Below are 24,152 nucleotides of genomic sequence, written 5' to 3'. Positions count from 1 at the left end.
TCTTTGAGAAAACTTAATATCTTGGAGAAAAACCGAAAGATAGTAGCTGGTCAAGTACTAAAGTTGAATCTCGGTTGTTAGGAATTATATAAGAGAACTTATGGATCCACAATTTGATTACTACATTAGGAACTAACCAAAAATAATGACCACATTGGGCATAAAAGTTCAAATATCCACATTGTTTTGTAATAACATGTGTGCCTTAGCTTTGGCAACTAATCTAGAATTTCATGATAGGTGTAAGCATATTTACATTAATTATCATTTCATGAGGGAAAAGATTGAAGCTGAAGAAATTGAGAGAGAGCGTTGATCATAATCGGTCTGGGGTATATTAGTAATCTTATATACTATTGTAATTTATTCTTGTATTTTTAGTTAATATATATTATAAAGGACAAATATATAATTTTTAAATTTATTTATAATCTTATCTAACCTTTAATTAATTAGAATTAGAAGCAATATAAATATACATCTTTGAATGCAGCCCCTCACTCAAGCATGGATTAGGGGTCACGTCACTCCCCTCACTCAAGCCTGGATTCGGCGTCACGTCACTCTTCTTTGACCTCCTTTCTATCCATTTCTACATGTGGTACAATTCATTCTTCTCTCTCGATATTCAAGGTAATGCTTTAATACATGTCTGAGATGAACTTTCCTTACAAGAAGATACTTGAAACCAATGGTTTAAAAACCGGATCGGTGATCCGGATCGGGCTTTTCAAAAACCGATCCGGATCGGCGAATCGGCGATCCGGATCGGAATCGGGTGAATCGGTCAGAATAAAGCTTCAAAAAAATCCAAAAAAATTATTAAAATTCATTATAAATATTGGTTTTTAGGAATTCAATAAAAAATGAGGGTACTCCATTAAGAATTTTCATGTTTTTGAATGAATATGCAAATATTGATATGTTCTTTCCCTGCATGAACCGCCGTTCAGCATTTAATTTACAGTATTTCGTGCTCATCCCTACACTGTTGCTATTGGGACTCGATATGTGAATAATATGGTTGGGATAGGGTGGCCTCGGAATCATCATCTCTCTCGTTTCCTCTTTGAATAATATGGATTAAAAAAAAAAAAAAACAAATTTTCAAAAAAATCTATCATGGATTAAAAAAAAAATCACAAATTTTCAAAAAATTCTATCATGGATTACAAAAAAAAATTCGATCATGGATTAAACAAAAAAAATCACAAATTTTCAAAAAATTCAATCATGGATTACATAAAATTCGATTATGGATTACATAAAATTCGATCATGGATTACAAAAAAAAACAAACAAAAAAAACAAAAAATTCAATCGTGGATTACAAAAAAAGAAAAAAATAGTTCGATCATGGATTACAAAAAATTCAATCATGGATTACAAAAAACTCTATCATGGGTTACAAAAAAAGCAAAAAACAAAAAATTCAATCATGGATTAAAAAAAAACAAACAAACATTTCAATCATGGATTACAAAAAAAAAACAAACATTTCGATCATATATTACAAAACATTCGATCATGGATTACAAAAAATTCTATCATGGGTTACAAAAAAAAAAAAAAAAACAAAAAAATCGATCATGGATTACAAGAAAAGAAAACAAACATTTCGATCATGGATTACAAAAAATTCTATTATGGGTTACAAAAAACCAAAAAATTCGATCATGGATTACAAAAAAAATCTATCATGGATTACCAAAAAAAAAAAAAAAAAAAAAAAAAAAAAAAAAAAAAAAAAAAAAAAAAAAAAAAAAAAAATCCGTACGGAATCGCCGATTCACTGTTCGGACTCGCCGATTCCGTACAGTGAATCGGCGATTCACTGTACAGAATCGTCCGGTTCTCTCTAGAACCGGACAATTTCCGATTTTCGGGGCGATCCGGTTCCTTTTTCACTATTTCCGAGTCGAACCGGGCGAGTCCGGTTCGACTCGGCGTTTTTTAAAACGCTGCTTGAAACACTCCTATATGGTTATCTTGGCATCGTACTATAAATTTGTCTTTAGGAGATGCACCTAGAATCTAGGGCTACTTATGAACTTATGAATTATCATTTCTATATCTTGATTAGCTGTGATGGACCAATCATAAGCCATTTACATAGTTTTATTGGGTTTGTTCGAGCGCTAGATGAGGCCAAATGTAGGGGTGGCAACCGGTCGGGTCGACCCAAAAATAAAAAAATGTATATTTGAAAATATTTAAATATTATGGTATATATATATATATATCATAAATAAAAATATAGTTACATTTAATTAAATATTATTAAAATAATAACCCTATTTGGGTTGAGTCCACGAAGACTCGGACCCGAGTAGTGTTCAGGTCCAAACATTTGGACTCAGACCTGTTGGGTCCAATTTTTGGACCCATACCCGGACCCGAGTCGGGTCTAGTCATCGAGTCTTGGGTCGGGTCCGAGACCGGGTCCATTGCCACCCCTAGTCATATGGTAGTCATAGAGGGTTTAAGTTCCAGCACAATCTTTACAAGTTTTCCCAAAGTGACTTTTAAGGGTTTTAGAGGAGAATAACAACGATTCTATCTTCTCTACTTAATCAGCTAATTTATAGGATGCGATTTTTTGTTTTAAAATAAGGCTATTATTGAAATAATAACTTTTGTTTTGAAATTAGTTATTATGTTTCTTTTGAAGCAAGGTTTAAAAAACAAATTGGTGATCCGGATTGGCCACCTCAAAAATCGTATTGGATCGTTGGATCGACAATCCAAATCGAAGGATCAGTGATCTGGATTGGAGAATCAATCGATGTTCACGGGAGCTACAATAATTTTAAAGATAAAAAAAAAAATTAAATTTTCTTTGAAACGTTATAAAACTGTTTAAAGATCAAAAAAATTTTAAAATTTTTTTTGAAAATAAAATCAGTAGTTTGGGTTAGAATCGGTCTGGTCTTGCTATGATACTTCCTCGATAAAACCGTTTAAGATAAAAAACTTTTTCAAAAGTTTTTTGAATAAAACCGGTTTAGAATCCGTCTGGTTTTGCTCTGACAGATCTAGTCGGTTCAGCGGAAGCGGGTTCCCGATCGAGAGGGTCACATTTTTACCCCATGAAAGGAGCCGTAGAGTTTTAACACCCAAAAGAACTCCACATACTTAAAAATGATTAACTGTTTTGTGCGGGCAATGCCTGCACAGAAACTGCGCCCGAAAAATTTGGATGGTGGGGGCTTGTGCGCGCATTGCGTGCATGCCCAGGGAGAAACCACGTCAAAAAATAGGTGGAAAAATGTCACATACTAATTTGAATAAGGTTTCTATGTCCATGTAGAAATGAGTCCCCTCTTAGAATTTTATTTTTGAGATTCATTTTTGGACTTAATTTTTAAGGACATATGTTACACCCCAAGAATTTACAATACTATTATTCTTGAGATGTGACAGTCAAAACATATATACATCTCTTGATAGGACAAATTTACAGTGGCGAATTCTTACAAAGTAACAAAAGAAAGCTTAGGCACAACTACAATATCTTCCAAAGTTGATCATGACGAGCACTTAAAATGAAACCGCAGTTATCCTGAAAATTTTTTACCATAGTTTGATGAGTTTGGCTACTCAGTAAGTGATCATCATAATCCAAAAAATAATCATCGATGAAAGATAAAAACAAACTTTCAAAATCGAGGTCAATTAAAACAATGAGAGCACAAGCATTTATAGATAACAATTTCACTTTCAGAAATGCACAATTAAACATAATCCAAATGATTGAAATGCATATAACATTTTAACGGCAGTGCATAACTCAAAGGATTTCACAAAATACCCTACTGGCGTCCCAAGTGGTCACTTATATACCCCATCAGTGTCCTGATGGGTCCACTTAATCTCTATCGGCGTCCCAGATAGGTCCACTTAATCCCTACAGGTCCACTTATACCTCACCGGCATACCAGATGAGTCCATTTAATCCCTGCCGGTGTCCCGGATAGGTCCACTTAAACCTCACTGGCGAACCGGATGAGTCCACTTGCATACTTAAAATATTTCTAAATCTCTTTGAAGAATTGAAAGCAGCAATATCATGTACTCAACATATCACTGAAATCATTAATATGAATTTCACTGAAACCATTAATAACAGTCACTTTCAATAACATTTCAAAAATAACCAATCAAATATTTTGGGCTCAAATTTAGAAAGGTAGCAGTACGTAAAGACATTTTAGCATAATTGGCAGTTTAATATGTATAGAAAAACTCTTATAGAATTCAAGAATACAGAATTATCACAATTTACGAGATGTCAATTCGCAATTAAACATTTCACAACAATGCTATAATCAATTGCAAAAATATGAGTTTTTAAATAATAAAGCAGTCATTGCACATGAAATTTACAATGTCTAAATATTCAAAAACAGTAGAAAGAAATCTCACAATTTTACAAACAGCAGAAATATCACATTTATTTCTAATAATTTTATTTCTAAAATTTTCTAACAATAGACAAGAAAAATAAAAAAATAAATGTATTTCTAAGAATTTACAGCATTTAAAATTCCTAATATTATAATTTTATTAAAAATATTATTTTTCAAAATAATGAGGTCACTTGCGCATAAAATTTATTGTGCCTAAAATTCATAATAATAAGCAGAAATAATTATTTCATTTTATTTTTTAAAAAGAACAGATTCTTTTTCAAGATAATGAAGTCACTTACCTAAAATATTTAAGAGGGAGCTTCTGATAAAAATTCGGCTAGAGAGAGAAATGTCAAAATTTTCTAGGGTGGGAATCCTCGCCTCTCGTATTTAAATTCTTAGGATACTATATTATATTCTGTTATTAAGTTACACCTCACACGTGAGGTGTAACCATTTAAATTACACTTTAAACGCTTAAAGCTCACATCCTTTAGTGGACGTGGCAAGAGCAGCAAAAGCTTTAAACCAAAAGCTTTTGAAATTAGTGATGGTCCCTAAGGACCATCATGCTCATATGAACCATTACTTATTAAAAGTTTCCCCTTTTTTCTTTTTTTTTGAAATTTTAGAATTATTACATTCTTCCCTCCTTAAGGAAATTTAGTTCTCTAAATTTGTGTACCTGATTACTGAAAAAGATAGGGATATTTTTCTCTAATATCGTCTTCTCGTTCCCAAGTCGACTCTTCTCTTGAATAGTACTGCCATAATATACGGACCAAAGGAATCTCCTTGTTGCGCAACACTTCTATCCAGTATCAAAATTGGTTCCTCAATGAATGATAGGTTCTTCTTGATCGGTAAAGGTTCATATTTCAAGATATGGGATGGGTCAGGCTGATATTTTCGCAGTGACGATACATGGAAGGCATTATGGACGTTTGCCAATTCGGGTGGTAAGGCAAGTCTATAAGCGACACCTTTGATTCTTTCCAGGATTTCAAATGGTCCGATGTAACGTGGGTTGAGCTTTCCTTTCTTGTTGAATCTCATAATGCCTTTTATTAGTGAGATCTTTAGGAAAACTCGATCACCTTCCTCAAATTCAAGATCTTTCCTTCGGTTATCGGCATAACTCTTTTGCCGACTCTGAGTTGTCTTGAGCCTTTCTCGAATTAATGCTATATTATCTGTGGTTATCTGGACAATTTCTGGCCCCAAAAGCTTCCTTTCACCAACCTCGTCCCAACAGATGGGTGACCTGCATTTCCTTCCATACAGGGCTTCATATGGTGCTATCTGGATACTGACTTGGAAGCTATTATTATAAGCAAACTAAATCATGGGTAAATGGTTATCCTAGCTTCCTGTAAAGTCAATGACACAGGCCCTCAGCATATCTTCCAAAGTTTGGATGGTCCTCTCTGATTATTCTTCAGTTTGGGGATGAAAGGCAGTGCTAAAGGTGAGTCTCATCCCCATGGCTGACTGTAGCCTAGCCCAAAATTTAGAAGTAAACCGAGTATCCCTGTCTGATACAATACTGACCGAAACTCCATGCAACCGCACTATTTTCTTAATGTACAACTGGGCCAGTCGATCCAAAGTGTACGTTGTGCGAATTAGCAGAAAATAGGCAGCTTTGGTCACCCGGTCTACAATGACCCAAATGCTACCATGTTTTGAATTTGTTGTAGGCAAGACAGAGACAAAATCCATAGAGATGTGCTCCCACTTCCACTCTAGCACGGGTAAAGGCTGCAACAACCCAGTGGACCTTTGATGCTCATCTTTTACTTGCTGGCATGTTAGGCACTTAGACACAAATAACGCTACCTCTTTTTTCATATTATTTCACCAAAAGGTTTTCTTCAGGTCCTGATACATTTTAATACTTCCGGGATGTATCGTATAACGAGAGTGATGTGCTTCTTCCAATAAAGTTTTCTTCACACTCTCATCATTTGAGACACAAATCTGATCTTTGAATCTTAGCAAATCCTCACTACATATAGAGAATTCGTCTCGCTTTCCTTGCTTCACCTCTTTTACAATTGTTATAAGCTGAGGGTCTTTCTTTTGTGCCGATTGAATCTATGGGATTAATTGGGGTTCTGCCTTAATGTTGGCAATCATACTTACCACACCATTAATGGACGGAGCCAGATGTCAATCCACTATTTCCTCTAACAATCTCATTTCTTGGATCATTAAATGAGCTAAGACTCCCGTAGATTTCTACTTAGAGCGTCGGCCACAACGTTAGCTTTTCCTGAATGATAATGGATTATACAATCATAATCTTTTAAGAAATCCATCCATCTTATCTGCCGCATATTTAAATCCATCTGAGAGAAGAGGTATTTCAAGCTCTTATGATCTGTGTATATTTCGAATTGCTCACCATATAGATAATGCCTCCACATTTTCAAAGCGAATACTATTGCAGCCAGTTCCAAGTCATGAATTGGATATTTTTTCTCATATTCTTTCAACTGTCTGGATGCATATGCCACTACTTTCCCATATTGCATTAATACACAGCCCAAGCTTTTATGTGAAGCATCACTATAAATCACAAATCCCCTACTCCTCTCAAGAATAGTTAAAATAGGTGCTGAAGTTAATCGAACTTTTAGTTCTTGAAAACTCTCGTCACATTCACTTGTCCACTCAAATTTGATATTTTTCTGTGTCAATCGAGTCAATGGGGTTGCGATTCGAGAAAATCCTTCTACAACTTTCTGTAATATCTTGTCAATCTCAAAAAGCTTCGAACTTCAGTTATATTTCTTGGTTGTTTCCAATTAACAACGGCTTAAACCTTTGAAAGATCAACTGATAAACCTTTCTTTGATATGACATGTCCTAAAAATGTCACTTGATCAAGCCAAAATTCATATTACTAAGTTTGGCATACAATTTCTTTTCTCTTAATATTTGCAATACCATTCTTACATGCTGCTCATGTTCCTTCTGATTCTTGGAATAAATTAAAATGTCATCGATGAATACCACAATAAATTTATCCAAAAAGGGCTTAAAGATCCGATTCATCAAATCCATAAATGCAGCTGGTGCATTGGTTAATCCAAAAGGCATGACTAAAAATTCATAATGGTCATACCTTGTTCTGAAAGCTGTCTTGAGAACATCTTCACTTTTAATCTTAAGCTAATGGTATCCAGATCTAAGATCAATTTTAAAAACCTTGTAATTGATCAAATAAATCATCAATTCTAGGTAGATACTTCTTTTTCACTGTCACTTGGTTCCAGTGTCTATAATGGATACACAATCTTATAGTCCCATCTTTCTTTTTAACAAACAATACCGGAGCACGTCAAAGGGACACACTAGGCTTGATAAAACCTTTATCTAATAATTCTTCCAATTGTTGTTTTAGTTCCTTAAGTTCTGCAGGTGCCTTAGAAATTGGGGCTACCCTTGACAATAATTCAATAGAGAATTCAATTTCCCTGTCAGGCAGTAATCATGGAATTTCTTTCTAAAAAATGTCGAAAAATTCTCGGATAACCGGAGTGGTATCTAAATTTATCTCTTCCTTCCTATCTTCTTTGATATAGGCAAAAAAGCCTTGACACCCTTTTCGAATGAGGCGATTAGCTTGAATACAGGAGATTAAATATGATGGGGAATCCTCTTTGATACCATTGAAGTAAAATACTGGTTGATTCGGAATACCAAAAGTAACCATTTTCTTATAACAATCAATACTTGCATGGTATACAGAAAGCCAATTCATGCCTAAGATTACATCAAAATCTTGAATTTCTAGGAGTATTAAATCAACCAACAGTTCATTTTCTTCTATCTTTATTACATATGATTTGTACACTATATTGGTGTCAATTAAATTTCCCATCAGTGTGGTTACCTCTAGAATGTATTTTAATTGTTCTGGTTCTACCTTTAAGTGGCATGCAAAATGTGGTGACACAAATGAATGAGTAGATCCAGGATCAATCAAAATATGAGCTGCTTTTTGGAAGATAATAAGAGTACCTTGGATCACTGATTTTGAGACCTGAGCCTCGTGCTCGGTGATCGCAAATACTCTTTCCTTCATCTGAGGCTTTTGAGCTATCTCTCCCTGCTTTGGAAGCTGTTGCATCTGTAAGCTAGGACATTGTCTAATCTGGTGCCCCAATTTTTCACATTTAAAATCGGCTTCGGTATTGCAATAACAAGGGCTGGATCCATGGTTTTTCCCACATTTTTTACATGGGGCCTTGGCTTCTTGTTTGCCCTTTCAAACTGTTGTTGATTAGATGGTATGGGTCTAACATGGCTTTTTTTATTTTTCGTCTTTTGGTAATCTTCGAAATCTTTTTCAACAATTAAGGCTCGATCCACTATTTCAGCATAATTTCTCAATTTTAAGACTGATATTCTGCTTCTAATAGCTGGTCTGAGACCCATTTCAAATTTCTTCACCTTTCTTGCCTCATTGTTAATCATATGTGCTGCAAACCTGGCCAATTCAGTGAACTTGGCCTCGTATTGTACTACTGTCCGATTTCCTTGGATTAATTCCAGAAATTCCATTTCTTTTTTGTCTCGAATAAAATCTGGGAAGTACTTTTCATTAAATGCCTCTATAAATACTTCCCAAGTCAAATGTTTATTTTCATTGGCCAATACTCCTTTTGTCATTCGCCACCAATGTTGTGTTTCTCCTTCTAACATAAAAACTGCCAAGGCCACCTTCCTATCATCAGGACATTCCATTACCTCGAATACTTTCTCCAATTGCATAATCCATCCCTCGGCTGCCAGTGGGTTTACAACACCCTTAAAAGAATGTGGGTTCAATTTCTTAAATTGTTCAATATCACTCCCACCATTTCCCGTAACTGACTGCTTGGGTGGATTGTTGTTTTCCATCTGACGTTGCATTAGAGCAACCATATTTTTCAAGGCTTTGTAAATTCCTTCCATAATAGCTTCATCTATTCTGGATCTTGACTTCGTCCCGGTCTGTACACGCAATAAATATTATTTTAAGTATATTCTTTTTAAATTTTTTAAGAATCTTAAACCTATTGCTCTGATACCATATTTGTCACACCCCAAGAATTTACAGTATTGTTATTCCTGAGATGTGACAGTCAAAACATATATACATCTCTTGATAGGACAAATTTACAGTGGTGAATTCTTACAAAGCAACAAAAAAAAGCTTAGGCATAACTACAATATCTTCCAAAGTTGATCCTGACGAGCACTTAAAATGAAACCGTAGTTATCCTGAAAAATGTTTACCATAGTTTGATGAGTTTGGCTACTCAGCAAGTGATCATCATAATCCTAAAAATAATCATCGATGAAAGATATAAACAAACTTTCAAAATAGAGTTCAATTAAAAACAATGCGAGTACAAGCATTTATAGATAACAATTTCACTTTTAGAAATGCACAATTAAACATAATCCAAATGATTGAAATGCATATAACATTTTAACGGCAGTGCATAATTCAAAGGATTTCACAAAATACCCTACTGGCGTTTCAAGTAGGTGACCTATATACCCCAACAGCGTCCTGATGGGTCCACTTAATCCCTATCGGCGTCCTAGATAGGTCCACTTATACCTCACCGGCGTACCGAATGAGTCCACTTAATCCCTACCGGCGTCTCGGATAGGTCCACTTAAACCTCACCGGCGAACCGGATGAGTCCACTTGCATACTTAAAGTATTTCTAAATCTCTTTAAACATTCGAAAACAGCAATATCATGTACTCAACATATCACTGAAATCATTAATATGAATTTCACTGAAACCATTAATAACAGTCACTTTCAATAACATTTCAAAAATAACCAATCAAATATTTTGGGCTCAAATTTAAAAAGGTAGCTGTTCATAAAGACATTCTAGCATAATTGCCAGTTTAATATGTATAGAAAAAGTCTTATAGAATTTCAAGAATACAGAATTATCACAATTTATGAGATGTCAATTCGCAAATAAACATTTCACAACAATGCTAAAATCAATTGTAAAAATATCAATTTTTAAATAATAAGGCAGTCATTGCACATGAAATTTACAATGTCTAAATATTCAAAAACAGTAGAAATAAATCTCACAATTTTACTAACAGCAGAAATATCACATTTATTTCTAATAATTTTATTTCTAAAATTTTCTAACAATAGACATGAAAAATAAATAAATAAATTTATTTCTAAGAATTTACAGCATTTAAAATTCCTAATATTATAATTTTATTAAAAATATTCTTTTTCAAAATAATGAGGTCACTTGCACATAAAATTTATCGTGCCTAAAATTCATGATAATAAGCAGAAATAATTATTTCATTTTATTTTTTAAAAAGAGCGGATTATTTTTCAAGATAATGAAGTCACTTACCTAAAATATTTGAGAGGGAGCTTCCGATAAAAATTCAGCTAGAGAGAGATCTCAAAATTTTCTAAGATGAGAGTCCTCGTCTCTCATATTTAAATTCTTAGGATGCTATATTATATTCTTTTATTAGGTTACACCTCACACATGAGGTGTAACCGTTAAATTACACTTTAAACGCTTAAAGCCCACGTCCTTTAAACGCTTAGTGGACGTGTCAGGAGTAGCAAAAGCTTTAAATTAAAAGCTTTTGTAATTAGTGGTGGTCCCTAAGGACCATCATGCTCATACAAACCATCACTTATTAAATTTTTTTTTTTTTTTTAGAAATTTTAAAATTATTGCAACATATGATCTCTAACATAGAGATCATGAGTAAGAAAAAATAAATAAATTTTAAAATTTAAAATAATAATTTTACAAAGAAGCTATATGAGTTATTAGTTTCAATTACTTATTTACATCGGTCAGCTTTATGCATCGGGGGCCAACAAATGTAGGAATGTGTCCTGTAACTCATGAAACAATTTTCTTAATTTTAAGCTATCATGTAGGACCTATTTTCCAGGGCTGCCACGTGGCATACTTTTCATGGGAGGAAAGCAGGTATGAACCACCCTAATGGAACTTCTAAGAAATATAATTCCAAAACCAGTTAGAAGTTATTATATGAAATCAATTTTATTGTAAAACAGTCCTATAAAATCTAACATCTGGAATAGTATAAGGTCCCTAATTAAGCTAGCATATTACTATTTTGGAATCTTGTTAAATTTGAAATTCTCACATAAGCTTCTAAACATCCATTTCTTTTGTGTTTACAAATTCGACTTTTATTTTTTTTACCAAGGTTCAAGAATTTCATTAAATTTTAAAGGGATATTACATCGTTAGAAATAGTAAAAGAAGAGAAAGAAACACCCTTTTTTACCAATGCATAAGTGATGTCATTAGCTTCGAGGTAGACGTGGGTGAAAGAGACAAAAAAACAATCCACCACATCCAAAATTTGCAACAAAAGCAAACACAATTCCCATGGACGCTCTGCTCCGTTTTTGCACCACCGAATAACATTTAAGAAGTCCCCTTCAATTAAAAAATTAAAACATAAATTCTTCTCAATGAAAGTTTAGACACCCCTAAACAAAACAATGAATTTTACATTTATTTTCTCAGTTATATCTTGTGCATGACTACAGGCCTTGCGTTCTCGCCTCCCTAGGGTTGGCAACACTGACATTTCTTTTATAGTTATTTCAATATAAAAGGGACAAAAAGTTTATGCTAAGTGTCAATTTTGTACTATCGAAGTGGGGTGCACCTCAAAACCCATCCAAAAAGCTTGTTTGGAAATCTCACCAATAGGTCATCTGATTTCAAGATGTACGATGTGAAAAAAAAAAAAAAAAAAAATTTAAAGTATTAAAAATAGCATATCTTGTAACATATTATTAGGATCATATACTTTTAAGTGTTTGTATATTTGCTTGATCGGCACATTCTTTAAAGCTTTACATTTAATAATTAAGAGTGAAATAGATTTTGAGGCCATTGTCAAAGTTTTCGACACCAAAACTCTATCTTTCAACAAGATTCCAAGGTACAACTTACTTTGATTGTTTAAAGTGGGAAGTTCATAAAAACCTCACCTATATAAAAGTGCTTGTCAAAGTGCTTGTCAAAAGAAAGAAAAAAGGAACGTCAGAAAAGAAAAAATTAGAAAACCATTATTTTGCTTGGATTTCTCTTGTCAAGTAATCAAAAACATGTTCCTTATTGTTCGAGGCATGAAAACTTAAAAGGTGAGGTTTGTATATAAGGCATTAAACTAAAGAGAAAGTTTTTATGTTCCTCCTACAACATAGAAGTTTCATGTTCCCCTTTATCCAACCGTCCATTTCTTAATGGAGGGCTAAGATTGTCCCAATCACAATGTCACGTCTCTACACTGTTTTATTTTTAATTTTTTTTTAAACTGTTTTGATACCAAAATTTGGACAGTCATTCCTATATTAAACTCGCACTAACGAAAAATATAAAAAACAATATTTTCAATAAAATAAAATGACCAAAATACCCCTGAAAGCTTCATAGGGTATTTTGGTCATTATTTTTATCGAAAATTTATTGTTAATATTTTTTATAGGTGCGCCCCAATAAGAAGATGGCACGTACCAAATTTCATTTTAAAAAACATTGTATTAAAAAAATTAAAAATAAAATACTTTGAAACGTTAGATCTAAGATCAAACGGTGAGTGACTCTCTTGATAAAAAATGGATGGCTAGATGGTAAGGGGAACATAGAACTTTTATGTTGTAGGGCAAACATAAAAAGCTTTCCCTAAACTAAATAATCAAAGTAAGGCACACCTCTATACTATGCCAAAAAATTGCAGTTTTCATGTCAGGAAACCTTGCAATGGCACGGAAATCAATTGTCACTTCTAATTATGAAATTTGAATCACATAAATCTATAAATAATTGAAATTTTTGAAAATGGACAATCAAGGTAATACGCAACCAGATGTGTTGGTTTCACACTTTGAAATCCTTTCTTTTTTCTTTTTCATATAACATCTCAGGTCGATATGATCAATCAACCTCGTGATTTTCCAAAATTGAAACACCTTTTCAATAGATTTTTTAAGTGTGCTTTATTTTCAATAATATGAGGTTGACACCTTCTATAACCTTTTTCAAACTTAAGCATGAAGAGAAGCATTTAGAATAGGGAAATTTCATTTTACCGTGATAAATTTGACATTTATTGTTTTCCCTCAAAATTTGAAATTCTCACATTACCCATGATCTCATTGACAATCTTTACCAAATTACCTAAGACTAAGCTTCCCATCACTAGCGAAGAGTTCAGACTAGCAGAGAGAGAGATGGCTCAATGGCTTCATAGTGGAGCTGTCTTGAGTTGCCCTGATTGTCCTCTTTCTATGCGGGTGTACCTCATGTGTATCTATGTGTGTGGGCGTGCGCTTTCAAATTGCAAATGAACAGCTGCATTTTTCTGACGAACTCTAATGCTAGGTTAGACCCAGGAGTGCAGTAGTGGATTTCGGTGCTGTGAAAATATTGGATATCCTGCTACCATCGCATGGAGAAGCACATAATTTTTTCCAACTCTTATTTAAAAAAAGGTTGCCAAACATGTTTTTGTGCAACTTACCCTGGTTATACAAAATGTGATTTTGGATACCCTTGGATCTAAAGGACCCATGAGTTCTTATAGATTGCTTGTAATAATTTCTTCAACGGCGAGTATGCCTATAGGGGAAACGATGAGAACGCTTGGGCACGTCGCTGCAATTTTTCCTGGTGCAAGGATTGCCTTTCTTCTTTGATTTTAACTCCAGTTTGTTGTACTAAAATTTCAGAGTCAGAATGTGTAAGACCATTGAGAAAAAAAATTTTAAATCTAAAAAATAGTGTACCTTACAACACATTTATTTAAACCGTTTATTTTCAAATTTTCATGTGTTTATAGATTTACTTGATTTGAACTATTTTTGGAGTTTAAATTTATATAATTAAAAAATAAATAAATTCTCAAGCCATCCCAAGAATTTTTTACATCTAAATTATATCTTCTCATAAATTTATAGATGTGCCTTTCTTTGATTATTTAAAGTTGCAACCTTATGCAAACCACACCCTATATATAATGTCCAAGTTGGGTCGACCTGAACCTGAAACCGACCCGAATGCCACTTGAGTCCAGCCTATTGGACCTGGACCCGGACCCGGACCTGCCCCACAGGGGTCCTAGGCAAGGAGATATGAATGACTGCTATATTTGCAGCAGTGACTTTTGCGAGCGTAATACGGTCGCAAGAGAAGTATCTTGCCGTTCAAGCAGTAAAGCCTTCTCTCAAATTTCCCTTTAACCCTATTTATCCCATTGACTTTCTTTCTTGCCGAAACAAGTGAGGGACGGATATTTTAAAGGCCGGCTCTTGATCCCACAACTGTTCAGCCAACACCAGTTCTCAGTCTAGAGATACACAAATGCCCATCATTTTGGACTCGAAAAGGTTAAAATTAGACTTCTAAATTGCCCAAAGCACCGTAAGAACAACCAAATGTCATCAACTCGTCGGGGATCTTCATCTCAAAGTGTCATCGGCATACTATAGTGGGCAATTCGAGGGGAGGGGGAGAACCCTTTGACGAGGCTGCTGTACAGGTTAAAAATAGACTAGCTGAAAACCATCAAGACTAGGTGCCTTCTCATGTCCCAACTTACAAATAGCCCTACGGATCTCTAATCAAGAGAGGGTTGTGGCGAAGGGTCTCATCAAAAATACTATCACCCTCTTTAGGCCATGAGATCAAGTCGGGCCTTCTCTTGTTGTTTGTTATTTTGTGAAAGAAATTTATGTTAACCCTAGATCTTTGATACCAATACATTTATTGTTTTTATCGGGCCAAAGGGCCCTCAATTCCTCCAGACATCAAATTTCGCAATCTCCTGGAGAAGGGGTTCCTATGTCACGTGAAAGGTTATAAATATAGTTGTAACATTCGCACTAGAAAGCTAATTTAGAATTTTTTAATCATATTTATGCAGCCCTTAAGGTTTTTCCCAAACAAGCTAACCTACCCCTTTTGAGAAATAAAGGTTTTCAGCCCCTTGCCCTTGGAGCTGGTTTACGCTTCACTAAGAGGGTAACTAATTTATATGTCTAGAGGGTGACAATGTTATTAGAATCCCAATCTAGGTCTTAACAAAACAGTGGCCTGAACCACTTGCTGCGTTCAGCAAGCAAGAGATAAGAAATACTTGGTGTAAACTCAATTTCGCCTATAAGACAAGCAGTGCTGTTAGTAAGGATGCCAATTAACTCTGTTTCCAGCTTCAAGCACAAAGGAGGATCAAATCCTTGCATGTTATGACAGAATGTCGCTAAAAAGCTTTCCTCAACAACACTTCTAACATCAATGCGAAAAAACACGAAAAACATGCTGGAATGATCCCTTAATTCATGACACATGCATTGAATCCTAGCTCCCACCAAGGGTGGCAACATATGGATTGAATCGTAGCTCCCACCAAGGGTGGGAACATATGCATTGAATCGTAGCTCCCACCAAGGGTGGCAATGGACCTAAACCCGATGCAAGAACTAAGGGGTAGACCCGACCCAGCTTCAAGCATGGGTCCAAAAATTGGACCCAGCAGTTTGGTTCTGGGTCTTAATCTTGGACCCAAACACTATCCGGGTCCAAGTCTGGAAGTCTGGTAATACTTTTTGAGGCCCCAATATATGAAATATATTTAAATATAGTTAATTAAATACATAGATATTTTAATTTTTGGTCGTGTCCGAGTCCAAGTCCAAGTCCCACACTATATTTTCTGATCCGGATTTGGATCTAGTGAATCAAGTCCGGCCCGACACGACCCGTTCCCGCTGCCACCCCAAGCTCCCACGGAATGTGTCGAACCCCAAAGATGAGCTCAAGAAAGTAGCACCACAAGCCACATGGACAGCACTGGCTGCATTCATTATAATTTTCATTCATTCAAATTAGGTTTTTTCTTACTGAGTGGCAAAAATAAAAGATTGGCTTCAAATGAGGGGCTAAATGGCTAAAGGGTGTCACAACAACGGGAAGGCGTATTTGTTTGCCAGAAGATAAACGTTCCCACGAACCAAAAAGTTCTTTTTTCAGGGAAGTGGAATGTTATCTTTATGGAATGCTAAAGAAGTTCTAAGTACATCTGTTTGATAATCTAAATGTTGAAGTTTGGATACCTGTATTTGACAACTTACTCTCATGTAAGTATATTATATTATATGTTAACTATTATTGAAATATTTAATAATAGTGAATAGCGATCACCAAGTGCAGTAATCAACAAAAAAGTTCGGAGAGTTTGGGTTCTTAGGGCCCCCAATGGAACTTCAACTTTCCTATTCTAAAAGAAAAAGGGAACTTTGTGGTAATATTTAGATTCCTTTTACTATATAGCAGTTCTCGCGCAGCCAAACGTGGAACGCTATCTTTATGAACCCAAACGTTCCTGCAAATAAACATGCCCTTAAAGTAAACTATTGAAAGAAAACACAAAGCAAACACCACACAAATGCAGACATACAAAGCAAACACCACACAAATGCAGACATTTATAGAAATGCATACAGAGGTCACATGAATACATATATACATACATAACATTCGCTATTAAGGACCACGCAAATACAGACCAATATACATTTGCCTGTTATTTGATCCATGTAGATGTTCCTTCACTAAACAATAACCACTCTTCTTACTCATGCATCACACTTTTCTCGGTGAGTCTGTGTGTACTTTGAAGTGCCGATTCTCATCCTTCTTCCGCCACAAATAGACAATAGATGAAGCGATCAACAAGCCACCTGCACCTCCAAGCACAAGCCCCAAAAGAACTCCTCTACGCCTTTTGTCATTTCTTGATGAAAAACTAGCACTTGTGGAACCTGCATAAAGGAAAAACTCAAAACGAGAGAAGAGAAAACATGACATCATTAGCAATCGGATATGGTTGTGGAACTCATTGACAACCTTGTTGATAAATGCGCATCGCAGATACTAAAGGTCCATATGTTCCTTGAAATGGAATGCAGCAAGTTCCCTTTCCAGCCCAGAAAAAGTGGATCTCTAGGACATTGTTCGTTACATTTGCATCGAATGTTTTGACAATGGCTCTGTAAGCACCTTTTGCTTCAGCCTTGATGTCAAAGTCTTTCAGAACTCTCTCTCCCTGCATTTTTTTTCAATAATTTAGGAACTAACTGGGACTTTCTCAGTAACTGCATTAGCGCAAGTATGCAAGAGAGAGAGTGAGAGAGAGAGAGAGAGAGAGAGAGTCCATACCTGTATGTAGACATCAAATATGCGCCTTCCCAGCCCTTTCCAGGATACTGAATCATCCATAACTATCTCTGCAAAGTGAAGTTCTACGTAGTATTTCCCATTAATCAGGCTAGTCCCATAGTACCTCAATGAACTTTGTGAAATTCTTGCTGTCTTATATAGCTCTGACTCTAAGGTACCCATGATTTGGGAGTCGGTAGATGCAATAAACTTTGGGCCATTAGGATTGGAGATGAAGATACCTGTATTACTCACTGACCAAACCTGCTCTGTGCTTGTGTAGAAGGAGGCAGACCCAAGTGTCTCAGAGTCATCAGAATAAACAATGCCTGTAGCAGATGTCTGCTCTGGGCCTCCACAATTTACCGAAAATGATTTATCTGCATTAATAATCCACAATTTACCAAAAATGATTTATCTGCAGTAAGAAAGCTATGTAAAGACTGGAACTGATTATCCATGAAAACAAATTAACAAGAAGTCTTTTTCCCTTTCTTTAAGGTAAATAACTCCAAATCTAGAAATGTGAGGATAAATATTAAGGTAAGTAAACTTTGTGCCACATGCAGACCAAAGAGTCGCAACAGGGTGCAACTAAATGTAGGAGAGAGATGAGAGAGTACGAGCAAGAGGGAGAACAGTAGCTCTTTCAGAGATGGAACAAATGAGAGAACACAATAAACAATCCTTTCTCCTGCACAGTATCCCATATTTTTTTTTTTTTGAGAATGTACAATATCCCATCTTTTCCACAGCACAATGGCCGTCGCATAGTTACTGGAATCTCTCAACCAATGTCGCAATTCCGACTCGGAATCCCGTTTCCGTGATTCTGACAAAGAATCTTCAAGGAATCCATTTCCATAAAGTCAGGAATATCGATTCCTTATTTTAAGAATCATGATTCCAACAATTACAGAATCTTGATTCTGCAATTGTTGAATCTTGATTCTGCACTTGTTGAATCTGAACTCCACATATAATGATATTCGATTCAATTGTTTTCGAATCCATATTCCTGAACATCAAGTACGCAGTTGGTGTATGTAAGAAATCACGAATTTATCAAACACCAAATCGCTTCCACCGCCATAGAATCTAGATCTGAGTTTTTTGGAATTGTGATATCACAAAATGAAATACTAATGTTCTACGTGCACAAATATGTGACTTATGGCCTACTTCAAATATTTATGGATTTCGATTTCAGTTACTTGGAAACCAGACCGGATACGATTGTCTCCTATAGTTCATCTGTGACCCGAATAATAGATTTAGGTTTGATTCGGATCACATTTCTAATAGTGCTAGGAGTGGCTCGGATCATGTTCTAATAATGCAAGGATTGGCAGCCTTTTTTGAAAATGTAATTGGTAAAGAGTTCTACATTCAAATAGGAGTACAACTACTTTGAACTATAATAACGAAATCAAAAATCACAATTTAAATATACATGAGATAATATTTGTATCTTTTGTAGACATTTCCCTAGTGGACTACGAGTGTCTATAAATTGAACAGACTTTTGATACTATGTATGATGCTCAATAGTCAATCGACTTAAAATCTAAGGAGCCCTTCTTCAGGTCTTAGATACCTCTTATCTCAATTGCTTGATGAAGTTCTAAGTTGTTAAGACGTGAGATGTCGTTGATGTAGGAATCTTGAGTCTTCTAAGGGGGTTGGAACTCGACCCCATAGAGTTACAAATCTTGATTGCTAGGTGGGTCAAAACTTGATTTCAAACTGATATGAATCTCGATTTCAAATTGGTATGAATCCCAATTCCAAATATGTCAGAAACTCAATTCCAAAGATGTTGGACTCTCAATTCTATATATGAAGGAATCTCAATTTCATATGGGTTGATTCCAAATAGGTTGGAAACTCGATTCCAAGGAGGTCGAAATCTCGACTCCATATATGTAAAGATCTCGATTACATTTGGGTCGAGTCTCGATTCCTATAGAGTGGGAATCTCATTTCCCACAATTCTCCTTATACAAACGTTCATTTTGAAACAAGAATCTTCCAGCTAGTTGCGAATCTGTGATACCTGTTCCGAAAACGATTCAAAATCTTAGGCATTTCCAACGACCATGGGTCGTCAGCTTCATGCCTAAATAAGCCACCCTCCCCACCACAAATTTCTCACGGCAACACATTCCACCCTCTGCTTCCAAAGCTTTCCCCCATCTGCTCCAACCCTAACAAACTGAGCAGACCAACTATTCTTCTCTTACAAAGACAACTTGAAAACCCAGACCTTCAGCCCAAGCCCTACCACTTCTGAAGCACCACAACAAAGCCACAAGCTGCATACTCTATATAGTCACAGCTCCAAAATCCTTAAAGAGCATTCTCCAAAGAATGCAAAAACCAAAGCCACTCGAAAAATGAATCCCAATCCACAGCCCCTTGTTTCATACTCAAACAAACAAACATTCCATTCAAACCTTCCCCCTCTTATTAGTGATAGCACACTGCTTCGATGGTAAGCATGGTACCTCTCCGACGATTAAGAAGGGTACTGCTCTGGCGATTAAGCAGTATGTCACTCCAATAGTTAAGCAGCATTCCCCTCTAGTAGTTACGCAGCATACCACTCCGGCAGTTAAGCAGCTGATTACTCCTATGGTTACTCTAGCGGTAAAGCATCACACCACTCCAGCAATGAAGAAAGACGACAGACCAGAGCCGACAGTAAAGCAGACGCATAAACCATAGAAGAATATTTTGATGGCGGCTCATTTTACACCGACAGAGCTTCCATGGAGTTTTAAAAGACCATCTGCTGAATATGCTTCCACCCTCACTCATTCACAAAGGTCAAGAATGCACACACCCTCAGGAGGGTCGAGAAGGTTCTAAATAATTATGCAATACAGAAGATGTAGAAGGCTCAAATGCAAGGTGATGTGCCTCGTGCGGAAATGTGGATGGGATTTACTATTCGAAAGGCTCGAGGCAAGCCCAAGTCGAGGGCCAAGGTAGGCCGAAACAGAACCAACTCTGGGATGTTCGCAAGATTCCCTCAAGAACAACGGGAAATTTTCCAAAATAATCTATTCTTCCCACTATCTATTAGGGAAGATAATGAGGACCTCATTGATACTGCATCCCGCAATGTGGTACAGGCCCAGTAAGAATAGGACCAAGATGACCTATTGCCCAAGAGTTAAAGATAGGTTGGGATTGGACAACTTTTCATCCATGTCATACACGGAAGAGCATCCACCAGCAGAGAAAGAAACTAAGAAGGGAAAAAAGAAGTCAAAAAGGATAAAAAGGAAGCCGCTCGGAGAAACCAGAGGCAATTCCATTCATCCCAAACCTATGTCGCACGGAGCATAGCAAGGGCTCATAAAAAGCATATGTTAACTAATAATGAACAACTAGAGCTCCAAGAGCTGGAGGATGGCAGAGCTCAGCCCGCTTGTTCTTTCCAATCAGAATGCGACTCGGTGAAAAATTACCAGGTCGAGGAGGGACCACCCCAGTGGCCAATGTAATGATGGCTGGGGAAATAAGCGATATGCAAGCTGCACCCGGTGAGGTCAACTGCCTGAGAGCCCTTTTCCCTCAAAGGGAATTAGAATTCCTAGAACGAAATGCCGAGCTTGAAGCTTTAAAGCAAGCTCGCGTTCCTCAAACAACGTCAGAAGGTGCATCCAATCAAGTATCACCTAACCAGGGTAGGGGCATGCCACTGTCACCAGCACCACCAACAATTCCTCTGGCACCTAGGATAGTCTCACAAGCTACCGCAGCCTCAGACTGGCAATGACGCCCGAGGTCATCAGAGACTTGGTGATGGATAGCTTCACTTGCCAGGGATGCGCCCTTGGACACATATCAAATGCCATGCCTCTCGTATAGATGAAATCCCCTTTCCCCCAAGGTATCAGAGACCTAAGTTTCCCAAATTTGATGGCCATGGGTCTCGTCATCAACATATAGTGCATTTCATAGCAGTTTGCGTTGATACAACCAATAATGACCACCTTCTCATGCATCAATTCGTCCAGTCGCTTTCTGGACCTGCATTCACGTGGTAATCATGATTGCAACTGGGTTTGAAACTTCCATGGCGAAAGATGCAGGAGGTTTTCTGAAACGTTTCCATAGCGGGGAACGTGATGTATACTTGTCTGAACTCTTGAAAACAAAACGAAAAGTACATGAACCAATACAGCAGTACATTGCTCATGGAGGAACCTCAGAGTATGATAGTCGACTCCGCTGCCCGAACAACAGGAAGTTCACATGTGCATAAAAAACGTATCCCGACATCGTACAATCTCTACGCCTCAAATCTGCTAACATTCAGCGAGCTTGTATATAAATGCAGTATCCTCGAGAGCTTAATGGAGGGGTTAGGGTATACACCTAAACCCTTAACCTTTACGAGAGATGGCGAGAAGGGAAAGTCTAAGGGTAGTCAATCCAAATAGGCCATGACCACCACAATTGTGACCAAAAACAATAAGGGAAAGAACTACCCACCTGCAAAGGGTTTGGGTATTCAAAGCAAAGTACCCAATCTGCCCCTCAGGCAGATAGGACACCTGGGAATCCACAATGTGTGTTGCTGAAAGAAAGGCTCAATAAGGAATATTCCTTTGATAAAAGAGGATGTCCCAGAGATCTTGGAAAAACTCACCTCAGATATGATGGAGTTGCCACCACCCAGGCACCCTGACCAAGGAGGGCGCAAGGATCAGTCCAATTACTATATCTTTCATAGGGTGCATGGGCATGTCACCGAAAATTGTTTTTCCCTTAAAGATGCCATCAAAGAGCTCATAAAGTAGAGGAGGCTCAAGCTTGGGCCACAACCTACCCCAGATGCTGGCAATGCATCTGCTAACCCAATGTTTACGACAAGTGAAGAACCAACTCTCCAGTCGTCAAATGGGAGGTCAATTTATGAAATCGGCTTTAGGCTCACCTGTGATGATATATTTTATATATATCAAGAAACTGTCACAGGCGGTCTTATTATCCCACCAAGGCAACGTAGGGCCCCAGCAACAAGCAACGCCCAAGAAAGGGATACTGTTCTTGTGATAGGGGCCTAGATTATGTTGCAGCGCCCAAGAAAGGGATATTGTTCTTATCATAGGGCCCTAGCTCATGATCTATTTCACTGTTGGGTGGCTAGAGCCAGAATATGGCAAGGGCCATCTGAGGTCCCTATATTGCAAAAGGTTAAGGGATGCCCTTACCCCGAGATATTCAAATTATGCTCTGAATACTTGGAGATCCTCAATTCTTCAGTAACCACCAATGATATATCTGAAGGTGGATGGACCACATACATAAGCAAGAAGGAAAAGATGCGCATGCAACAGGAGGGATTGGAAAGGGCAGGCTTGCCTATTATGGAGGAAGCATTATGCACCACTCCTAAGAATTTACAGATCTCCCCTAGTCGAAAATGAAAGGCCTCTCCTACATCAAGAGGGAAGAAGCAGCGTCAAAATAGAAGGAAGGTGCAAATCCTCAAATCTGATGAGGAGGAGCAACTTCCTACTATACCGCCTCTTCCGACTCTTAAGGACTTTATCTCGAAATCACTCTTGGGTGACGAATCAGATGAAGAACCCCAAAAGACAAATAGGGTGACATTGCTGCTTGTCACATGGTGTGGCTAACTGAAATCGAGACAGAATCTCAGGTCCTCGAACTCAGACTGACGTTAGGAAAGAAACTCACTGAAATATAACCCCAACACCTAAGTGGCGATCATCGTTGAAGAAGTACAGCCAGAGGTTTCAAATACTTCTATCAGTCCTCGACGAGTGGCGGGAACTAGCTGAGAGGGCAATAAATATAATGTGGTGGCACATCTGGAGAAGATCCCAGCCACTTTGAGCATATACGACGCCCTCATGCTATCAAAAGATCTCATGACTGCACTTATCCAGGCTCTATCTTCCCTTGAAGACTTTTAGGCACAGGTCAGTCAAGTGGAGTTCGATCCCGCTTTTCTCTTGAAAGCCATATCAGTCACGTTCTCAGATACAGATTTGCAATTAAGGACATGGTCTCATGATAAGCCCCTTCTTGTATCCGGCTATCTTCGCGGAACTCATACTACGACAAGGATTATGTTGGACAGTGGGCCAGCCATTAACCTACTACCCTTAAAAACATTCTGGGCATAAGGGTTGGATACAAACAACCTTCAATCCAAACCATCTAATGATACAAGGGTTCAACCAGGCTACCCAAAAATCCTTAGAGACCATAAGACTCTGATTGAAGATCGAAGAGTTGGACACATATCTCTTTCCATGTGATTGATTGACACCTCACATAACGCTCTGCTGGGATGCCCATGGATGAATGGGATGCATGATAATGGGATCGTCCTTCGACCCTACATCAATGCTTTAAATATTTCCAGGGCAGAAAGCAGCACACGGTCTATGCCGATCGAAAAACCCTTCTCCAAGAC

At 37.1% G+C, this 24,152-nt stretch overlaps 1 protein-coding gene across 1 annotated transcript in view; it reads right to left on the bottom strand.

Moving 5' to 3' along the window:
* Positions 1 to 16,925: 16,925 nt before the first annotated feature.
* The window catches only part of LOC18444952 (uncharacterized), a 52,960-nt gene continuing 45,733 nt past the window's right edge, over positions 16,926 to 24,152 (bottom strand). Inside the window, exons 17-19 of the mRNA XM_011629021.3 lie at positions 17,690 to 18,069; positions 17,378 to 17,576; positions 16,926 to 17,292 (exon numbers count right to left, since the gene is read on the bottom strand). Of these exons, the coding sequence (XP_011627323.1) occupies positions 17,114 to 17,292; positions 17,378 to 17,576; positions 17,690 to 18,069 (758 nt within the window). The 3' untranslated portion in view covers positions 16,926 to 17,113. The remainder of the gene's footprint in view (positions 17,293 to 17,377; positions 17,577 to 17,689; positions 18,070 to 24,152) is intronic.

This window comes from Amborella trichopoda, chromosome 13 (assembly GCF_054954075.1).
Source record: "Amborella trichopoda isolate Santa Cruz 75 chromosome 13, AtrichopodaSantaCruz75HAP2 v2.0, whole genome shotgun sequence".
NCBI classification, from domain to species: domain Eukaryota; kingdom Viridiplantae; phylum Streptophyta; class Magnoliopsida; order Amborellales; family Amborellaceae; genus Amborella; species Amborella trichopoda.
This window is presented reverse-complemented; position numbering and strand designations above follow the sequence as displayed.